We start from the raw sequence: 10,473 nt of genomic DNA, 5'->3' as shown, positions 1-10,473 counted from the left end.
ATATAATATTTCCCTTAAACAAGAATAGTTACCATTATTGAATGATGTCTTCTCAGGTATTGCAGCTTGCTCCACATAATCATTTTCATTAGCAGTCTTTGTCATTGGAGGCATGGCCAATGGAGAACTTTGAAAACTGAAAAGTCAATTAAATATTAAGTAATTGGATTGCCTGCAGGGTGACTAAGGATGATCATGTAACATGGTAATCAATTTTGAATTTTAAAAAATGAAAATAATATAAATAAATTAATAAACATGAAAGATGCATGTGTGTGCTTGTAGGAAGTCAGAATTATAAATTTATTTGGAGTAAACTACCAAACTGTGTATATTGCAGATTTTTTTTTTTACCATTTTATCACATTAACACTATTTAGTATACTGTTCATGTTTATTCTGTAAGTGCATCTTTTTTTCTAGTGGAAATAAACTAAAATGTGTACACAGCTATTTTAAAAATGTGGAAATAGATTATTATATATTATTGATTAATCTCTCTTTTATATCTGCACTTTGTAATACTACTATATGTTTTCTTGTGCATGTTACATGGATTAAAAAAAAAAAATCATATAATAAAACAACACTAAGGTGTCACTTTAATGCTCAAGGTATACATAGAGAAAAGACAACAGAAATCTAGGAAAAATATAATTCTTATAAAACAAGATTTGTATTCACTTCTTATCCATAATAGTTAACTATCAATTTAATTCAAATACACTTCCGCATCAACGAAAACATCCACAGATTAAAACAAATGCTATAAAATTGAGTGGCTCTTTAGAGAGTATCCACAAAAACAGTATATCAACAGTAATTAAAGAAAATATCTCATAAAATAAGTTAATACAATATCGCAATTTAGTGCACCTTCCATAATATATATTGGTTTCAAAAGCAGCAATGGTATAAGTATATGTTGCAAAAGCTTTGGTTAGCATGCTATTTTTCAGTAGCCTTATAAGTAATGCACTATTTTGTCTTTTATATGAAATGTATTAGTCATATAGAGAGGAAAAGTAGCATGGTGGTAATATGCCCTTCAAACCCATGGATCTAGGTTCAAATCACACAGGAAATTTACTGTCTTAACCATTAAAACTTCACTCAATGAGTCACAGAAGAAGGCACAGAGAGTATTGTTTGATTGTAATTGTGGCATGGAGAAATGATGCATGTATAAAACATTGTACATGACATAAAAAAAAAACCCCATAATACATGCATGTGACTCATGCATGAACCAACATCATAAGGAATCGTCCAAAAACAAGCTTCATTAATAATAATAATAATAATAATAATAATAATAATAATAATAATAATAATAATAATGGTATGGTTTTGCTTAAATTAGGCTTATTGAAAAAATATCCTACAGGTCTATAAGCCTTTTGCATCATTGCTTTATAAGTTGAGTAAGAGTGTCCAAAAACCTAACTTTTCAAAGAAGGAGACTATATAATGTACATAAATTTAATGCCTTCCCCCTGTTTAATAGTAAAGCTATTTGCAGCTTGCCGGCATACTTACTTCGAAGCAGGTTCGACCTTCAGCGTTCGTTTTGGGATTTGCAAGGGTGCTAAATTCTCATTGTTTTCCTGGGTAACATCAGTCTGGTTGTTAACGATAGCGTCCTTAGGGACGGACTGCTGCGGGCCGTTGTAGCCGGCCCGTGCGGCATTGGGGCAACCAGATGCGCTACGGTGCGACGCATACTTTCCCGTTATATGACCAGAGCCATCACAACCTGGAATTGGGCACCTAACAAAGATTTTAAGAGACAAGGAAATAAAAACTAATCTAAAGAATTATATCATAAGGAAAAAATAATAACTAAGAAATACTTGGTCTGATCTTACTTGAGTGAATAAATGAACCTGATAGAACAAACTAATTGAGAGGGTAGTGTATTAGTAATCAAAATATCACTTGAATGCCTTTGATTTGTGGAATAAATTAAACAAATATATTATGAAAAAAGATTATTTTCTAAATTAGTGATAGTCTTGTGATCAAGATTTTAATTTGTAATTAGTTAATCAATGTCATTGAATTGAAGTATTTCTTTTAATAAATGAAAAAAAAAACCAAAAAACAACAAACCAATAAATGAATGAAATAACAAGTCATCAGATATTTCTATTAAAAGTTAAATAATATGATTTAAATACATCATTTACACAAAAATCAAATCCTCATTATACACGAAAGGGGCATTGCAAAAAATCTCAGCTTCATCCATCCTATCCCAGTTAATATGGTGAATTGAATTGTACAATTAGGCATTGATATGCTAGGCTTTTGGTTACATTTTTACATATGGTTACATTTTTGCATACTTTAAAAACAACATAGTAACATGCCAAGATGCGAGGTGTCTAAATCCATTCATTTATATGCATAACATTCCATGGAGCTGTTTCAACATGCCCGGTATCCATGTTGCACGTCAACTTACTTGATAAGCAGTTCATCCTCTTCCGTGCCCTCTTTCTTCACCGGTGACATGCCCTTCTTCTTAGCACGTGGGCAACCAGAGAGGCTGCGATGAGAGGAGTAGTTGCCGGTCACATGACCTGATCCATCACAACCAATTGTGGGACACCTACAGGATTTCAAAATTGAATGTGTAATTTGAAATATCTATTAACAAATACTAAATTGGTAGTGAAACCCATCACTAACTGACTTTAAGAAGGGGAGGGGGAATTAATAAAACAGCAGTAAAACCATGTAAACATTCTAGGAAATGATAGCTTTGTGACAGGTTTTTGTTGCTTTTAGAGGGTAGGAAATTGTGCCTATTTCCAAGAGTTCTGCAATTAGTATTACACTTGGTATAGCTGTATATGGCACATATTAGATCTATTTTGGTGATCAAGAACTAGTAGCAATCTTATGACATTTTTTTGGAACAACAGACAGTGCATAATATAATTAATGTAAGAGGATTTTTAGTAACTTAAATTGTACACTTTTGTGGGGTTTTTTGGAGTTTAATTTACTGGTTGGTCCCTTTTCTATATTTCTATTTCTAATCTATATAATATAATACACACAATAACATAGCATAACATATTTATGTTGGACATTAGTCTTTACAAACCCTATAACAATTCTTGTAAATGACATTGTGAACCTGGCAACCACCCACTCTGGTTGCTAAGAGTATTGCCTTACGTATCTTCGTCACTGCTGATGTATGTTCATCACTACTGATGTATGTATGTAACTACTACTGGTTACACTTCAGTTAATATTATTGTATGTACTCATGCAAACATTACAACAATCATTCATGGCGCATATTAGTTACAATCATGACTGCAGGCAATGCGTGTTATTTACACATGACTGTTGACCGTACGTGCTAGTTACGCATTATGATATGTGCTCACCTTAATTCTTGTGACCCTTGCACTATTTGGGATTTATCAGCATTTGGACAACCAGATAAGCTGAATAACAAAGAAGAACGCATGTGTTTATTTGTTTAAAACATCTGGTACACCAATCAATGAATAAAAACTACTACTAAAAATCAAATGGTTTTTAGACAATTATAATGTTTTGACTTTTCTAGTAAATTAATAAATAGAAACTGCAAATTCTAAAGCCTTGGAAATAATGCTTAAGTTTATATATAATACAAAAATTCTTTTCGTTCTTAAGTATCATCTACATATTTCAAGTCTAAAGCTTTGTCCACACTATTCAATTTTCTTTGACAAAAAACTCTGGTGCGCACATATATAGTCATGATGTGCCTATATATGGTCATGATGTGATGTCATCACGACCATATTCAGGCATGTCACTTGTTTTTGTCAAATAAGATTTGATAGTCTGGACAGGTAAATACTATTAATTAATTGCAAACTATCACACGTTGATAATTAAAAATGTTAAAGTAAGTATTGTTGAATAATTAATAAATGAGATGTTAGTCGTTAATCATGTAATAACATAATGACTACATTGTAATTAGATGGAGTAATTAAAGTTATCAGTTAAGATGCAGTAATTGTAAATTATTAATGATTACTTGGTGCAATATGAGTAACAGACAACAGTAGCATTTGATATTTTGTTAAATGTAATAACTGTTTAGTAGCAAAGTATTCATCCTGGATCGATAATAATTAGTGTAAAGACAAAACCCAACTTCTGTAGATGTTATTTTTTTAAGACCAATTTTCTTAATTCTCCCTAGTCGTAATTGCTACTTATTACTAAGTTTAATGACATGCTTTTGAAACAAGTTTTACCATTTGAATGAACCATACATAAAACACAAGGAAAAACTTAAGAAATAAAAACTTAATAATGAATAACATAATATAATTTAAAAAAAAACAAAAAACTTAAATATAAATCTGTGATGTGATGAAAGATAATTCAAATTGTCTCAAAGCTTACTTAGTATTGTTTGGCAGAAATTGAAGGGTCTAAGCTCAACATTTACCATAAAATTTTAAACAAAATTTACAACATACAAACTATACCATACTGAGCCATCAATCAAACTTGTTTTTACAATTTCAACAGCAAATTGTTAAAATGCTGTAATCTTCAACAATTTCTTGTTAAATTTTTAGGTATTTAATTCAGTTTAACTCTAATTATGTATGAGAATAAAAACATTTTGAAATCGTAATGTTTTATATAGACCAATGACCCTTGATGGTATAGTAGGTATCAAATACAGCATCAATTTCTTTTTAGGGAGAATGTTAATACCTCCGATGAGATGAGTAGTTGCCGGTCACATGACCTGAGCCATCGCAGCCTGGTGTCGGACAGCTGTTCAAAATAAATAATTTAATGTTACAATAAGTAAAATGGAAATACCACTGGCCAATTTAATTTTTTAAATATCACATGTCGACGTGTAGAGACATCCATCAACATATGAACAATGTCCATCTGATAGTAAACAACTGTATACCACTCATTCTATTTTGAAATGTGCAATCTTTCTTATTATGTATGGTTGCCAGGTGAGAATGAGGCTTCAGACTCAGTTTTAAAATCGGATATTCAGTCAAAATGATAAAAGGCCAGATTACTGATACCCCTAAATTCGCCATGTGACATTGTTTGATACAGAGAGGTCTAGAGCAAGCAAAGTCATATTTTACTCTGTAATATCAGAGTGTGGAGTGTCTGTTACATGTAATCAGGACTAATAATACCAAGTGAATCTAAAAGCATAAAATCAACAAATTGATAGCTACTTAAGGTACCATAATGTACTTTACAACTGATAAATAGTTACAATAAAAAAAAGCATGACCTACAACATACAACTACTGAACAAAAAAAAAAACAAAAAAAAAAACACAAATCCCAACAATAAGGAAAAATCCCTATAAAGCTACATTTACACTAGATACGATAATGACACGACGACACGATAAAAATGCGCTCAGCCTTAAAGAAAATAAACGACGCGATGATATAACGTTGTCGTGTCTATTGTCAATGTAGCTTTACAGTACATAGCAGCTAATAGACCTTTCACCTAATCCCCGCCTCTTGGATTTATTGCTGAGGTCCCACAAAATGACAGTGTTAAAACATACGCAAACATGTGTGTTTGCGAGGCATCATACGTGCCACTTAGACACACAAGTATTGGTTAGCTGCTAAGTTTGATTGACACTCCGCAAATGTCTATTCAACAGGTCCTCCCCACATAATAGTTTATTGTCAGCCTACGATAGCAATCCCCAAGCACTACCCTGGATCAATAGTATACAAATACTACATGAATTCCTGAGGTGTTTTGGGTGATTTCCGACTACTTCCCGATGAAGCAGGGGCAGGTAGTCCCTACCAACCAACTCGTTACTTGTTACTTGTATAGCGCCTTTCTTTTCAGTTACGAGCGCTGTAAGCGACTCTCCACAACCAACCAACACTGAGGTAAGTTAAATTTCCTACTTTACTGAAATAAAACCATGTTGTATTTGTTATACTATATCTCATAAATATTAATTGGATAACATTGTACATTAAATCTCATTTTTCACATGGTCAGACATGCCACGGTAGGCTTTAAACAGTACTCTTTCCCCACGTCTGCATAAATATAAATATGCATGCACAGGGAAGTAAGAAAATATTGTACCGTATTACCTAATAAATATTTAGGAGGTATAGTAATTTATCACACTAGCCTAGGGTTTACTTTATCAACTTAAGTTGGGAGCCCTCAATCAATAATTATTTGAAAGAAATCCAGGTAGGAAACACTTCATATTATAGTACCAGGAAGATACCACCTGTATTACATGCAGTTAATGTAGAGAACTGGAAGGTACCAGTATACAGGATTCAAAAAATGTAGTAGACTGTAAAGGGTAGAGATCTCTAACCTCTCTTAAATATTATTTACAACAATCTGCAATAGGGAACCCCATATACTACCCTAGATGAATAGTTATTTATAGCATGGAGAAATAAGTTTAGCAACCTATGACAGGGTGCATAAAAAGTACCCTAGGTAGTTCAATAGTTATTTATCATAGAATGGAAGTAAAGTAATAACTGGGTTCAGTAGCTATTTATAGCAGTAGTGAAGGTTGTAAAGAATTCCAAACAATACCTGGCAGAGGGAGAGCCGCCCCTTTTGGAAGGTGAAGAAAAAAGAATAAAAAGAATGAAAGATATTATTGATCATCTAAACGCCTGAGAGGTTATTTTCGGGTGTCTTAGAAAACAAAAAAAATTGCGGGGGAATATCCTTAGACTCTCTAGGGTAGTGTTATTTCTCGATCGGTCCCCATTCGGGGCCCTCCTTTCAGACATCTCTGGATCCACTTCTGCTGGCAGCCCATGTAACCCTAGAAACCACTCTGTTTTAATAGCCTTGGATAGGGAACCTAAAAATTAAAAAAGCCAATAGTTACATAAAGCAGTATCCTAGGATAGAAAACCCTGAACCAATAGATAGTTTTTATCGTAGCCAATGATTAGGAATCCTAAACACTACCCTGGATCAATAGTTTATTTACAGCATGAAGGTTGCATGATAGGAAAACCCATATACTGCCTGGATCAATAGTTTATTTATAGCACAAAGGTGAGAAAGGAAACCCCAAGCACTACCCTTGACCAAAAATTAATCAAAGCCTAGAACAGGAAACCCTAAACACTATGCCTGCCTGACCACAATATGAAACAACAAATAAAAGCATGCAAGTACCTCACCAAGAAAACATGCATTATAATACTTATTAAAATAAAAAACAGTAACATAACCAAACAAGTTTTATATATAATTCATTAAAAGAGGTAATATGTAATATGCTAAATAAATAGGTACCAGTATAATAAAGAACATGAAAGATGAGATAAGAAATTGAATAAAATGAATTTAGATAAACTTAATTACAGTGTATTTTACTATTTACCGGTAATTATATTTCTTTTAAGAACAAATGGGGTCAAACATATACCCTATATCAAGTTTAATATACAATATAAATCACTTTGAATACCAAATATACAAACAAAATTATACAATAATCTATATTATAAAAAATAAACAGAACAGATAAACATACACAAAACTGAAATAATAAGAAACATGAAACTAATTAACCCACAACACCAAAAAAAAACAACCAGTATTAAACCAATTTATTTGAAAGGCATGCATATGAATAACTGAATAACTAAACAAGCAACGATCGATCACTATTGATGTGTAACACCAAAAACACAGAATCTCTACGGAAACGTAGCCTACCTTAGATGTTCCCGTTTTTGTGGGTCATTAAATGAATGTTTAGGGAAAGTCTGCGGTTGATAAAGGGAGTACTTGTGCGATGCAGCATAACTGAATGTTCCAATGGCAGCCAGAGGAAAAGTCAATGAGTGCAAGATGGTATTAGTAAACAAATACAATGTGATTAATATCACAGTTTGTTGCTATGTTAACAGATAACCTGGATTCACTGCTAAATGTTCTACCAAAAGTTGATCTAACATAAATGTTAGTGTACCAGGTATTCAAAAGAAAACTGTCCTTTCTCTTGCAAGCAGTGAAGAGTAAAATATGAAAATTCTAAAAACCTCAACCAAACACCATCCACTTTATACCACTCTTAGAAAATATATTTGTCCATGTGCAAATATATTAAACATATTTAACCGAATGAGATGCATACCATTTTAAAGCAAACTTACTTACATTATGGTTTGAATTTGTTTTTAGTATTGTTATGTAAAAAAGCATGCTTACCAAAAGGTATATTTGCATTCACTTAATATGTGTTATTTATATTATGTTATTAATAACAAATGGTGTGTGGTAATAGTTTTTGTATTGTGTATTAATGATCAGTGATGATATGCATTAATAGATGGTAATGATGTTAATGTTAACATGAAATTGTTAAATATATATGATTAGATAGTAAAATATACATTTAAATAATTTACAATTCCATCATCATCATTAGAAATCATGTCAATTGGATTATATGAAATACACACATTTTACTAATTGACTAATAATCATAAATCTTGTATGTTTGACTATGGGTCTGTTCATGCGTTTGTCAGTAGGGTATGTACTGTACAGTTGTCTTCTTACCTTTCCTCGTTACTCTGTGATGGTGGCGGGTACCATGTTTGTGTTACAGGTTGATTCTGGTTCTGTGGTGGCTGTTCGACGTGATTTGGTGTGTGATCATATGTTCTTGGAATGGTCAGAAGCGTTGGTGGGCTGGAGTAGGTTGGTTGTTGGGGACTATTCACCATCGGGGGTAACGACCTGGATGGCTCGGAATGTTTGACAGTGGACGTGGTTCTCATACTCAGATCCAGGGTGCCATTTGAATCAACCTTCATTACTTCGAGAGATGTCGGTTTAGGGGTTGAAAGCTGATGATGAGGTTGGGCCGGAGGTTGCTGCTGCTGTTGCTGCTGAGGAGGCTGCTGCGTTTGCTGTGGCTGGTGATGGATAATAGGTGATGGTACGGAAACAATAGGCTGCGTTGAAACCTGTGAAGGAGATGAAGTTGCCGAGCTGGTGTACATCGAGTCCATGCGAGGCGCACGAATTGACAGATTGATGGCAGATGCTGCGAGATGTGCAGCGGATGAATTAATCAAATTATCAACTTTGCTCTTCTCGTAGTCACTTGGTAGAGGTAAACGTTTGGCTGGTACATCTGGACTGATGATTTTTGGTGCTATACGTTTGTGCGCTGTACTCTGGAATGTATGGCTAGGCCCATCATACAAATACTCTAGGTTGCTTCGCTGTAGCAAGGGAACATATCCCTGGGATGGCACATCTTGCTTCACAAAACACATTCCGGTTGGTCTAAAAAGCATAGAAAAAACAGACTAAAGTTACTTCCGTTATAGGTTACAGATTTTAAGCAATTTGGGGCTGTTCTTGGTGCAACACACACTATATAAGTCAAAATAATTTATTTCTTTATTATCTCTTAGGTACATTAAATGTTTTTAAGGTGACAGAAATTCTTTACTATTACCTATTAGCATGTGCTCGGCTCTGGGCAAGCGCTTGGGCTGCCGTCAACCCACAATCTCGAGAACTCTTATTTGTCTTCTCAGCAGCTGCAATGGGACAACCAGACAAACTGGAAAAAAACCAAGAAATCAAAGAATATTAACAAAAATAATTATGTGTACACTAACAATAGGAAAACTAAAACTAATGAAGGCTCCAAAACAAAATAATAATGATAAATAATATTGACTGTCATTTTAACCAGAACCCTGCGGGTGAGTACGTTCCTTTGTACGTAAAAAATCAATATACATTTGTGAATTGCAATAACTTCTTGTATCTTTTTGAATAATGATTGTGTAAGGTAATACAGTATTTTCTTTTTCAGTCAAAAAAATCAGAGGTGGCTAGCCTACCGTAAAGAACTTCCAATTTTGTTGTAAGTTTAAATGTCATTTTCTCGTGTTTTGCTAAAGTTCTTACTGTCAAACTTTTTTTAATGCTTTTAAATATTATTTAAGTTATTTTCATCAGAAGTTAAAGTATTATAAGAAATAAGAACGGGATTGAACGATAGGAATTTTACTCTGGCCCGGTTGTATACAAATCTAAAGGTCAACTTTTGACATGGGCCTTGTTACATGTGATTAATTACACCTGGGCATTGTGTAATTGAAATATCCAACATCTTTTGGGACAGATGTTTTTCGAATTTTTTATGGCTAGAGGCAAAAGTTAATTGCCACACGCGACCTCTCAGTTGGAAGTACCCGGTAAAACGTTACTCGTCCGAACGGGCCCTGTGACTATTGCAAATCCCAGAACCAAAGCTGACAGTTTTGGAACCATTAGTTGACATCCCTATTTACAAAATGTTGACAATGCCAGGTTCGTCCGTCCGTCTATCACATGCCTTCATCACTAATGTTTTGATGAAGTCTCCCCCACCCACCCTCAGGTTCGTCCGTCCG

The 10,473-nt window shown here is 33.7% G+C and overlaps 1 protein-coding gene across 3 annotated transcripts in view; it reads right to left on the bottom strand.

Annotated features, from left to right (window-relative positions):
- Positions 1 to 10,473, bottom strand: part of LOC117101955 (myelin transcription factor 1-like) — a 47,027-nt gene that overhangs the window by 4,556 nt on the left and 31,998 nt on the right. The window contains exons 10-17 of one of the 3 annotated variants that reach the window (XM_033242085.1): positions 9,525 to 9,632; positions 8,615 to 9,349; positions 7,766 to 7,855; positions 4,750 to 4,812; positions 3,408 to 3,467; positions 2,468 to 2,614; positions 1,540 to 1,770; positions 33 to 136 (exon numbers count right to left, since the gene is read on the bottom strand). In XM_033242085.1, the coding sequence (XP_033097976.1) occupies positions 33 to 136; positions 1,540 to 1,770; positions 2,468 to 2,614; positions 3,408 to 3,467; positions 4,750 to 4,812; positions 7,766 to 7,855; positions 8,615 to 9,349; positions 9,525 to 9,632 (1,538 nt within the window). The remainder of the gene's footprint in view (positions 1 to 32; positions 137 to 1,539; positions 1,771 to 2,467; positions 2,615 to 3,407; positions 3,468 to 4,749; positions 4,813 to 7,765; positions 7,856 to 8,614; positions 9,350 to 9,524; positions 9,633 to 10,473) is intronic. The other 2 variants (XM_033242086.1, XM_033242087.1) reach the window with 2 other exon arrangements.

This window comes from Anneissia japonica, unplaced genomic scaffold (assembly GCF_011630105.1).
Source record: "Anneissia japonica isolate Jap-2015-1 unplaced genomic scaffold, ASM1163010v1 scaffold997_len2565447_cov190, whole genome shotgun sequence".
In the NCBI taxonomy this organism is placed as follows: domain Eukaryota; kingdom Metazoa; phylum Echinodermata; class Crinoidea; order Comatulida; family Comatulidae; genus Anneissia; species Anneissia japonica.
Note: the sequence above shows the minus strand (reverse complement) of the source record. Positions and strands in the feature narration are given on the sequence as shown.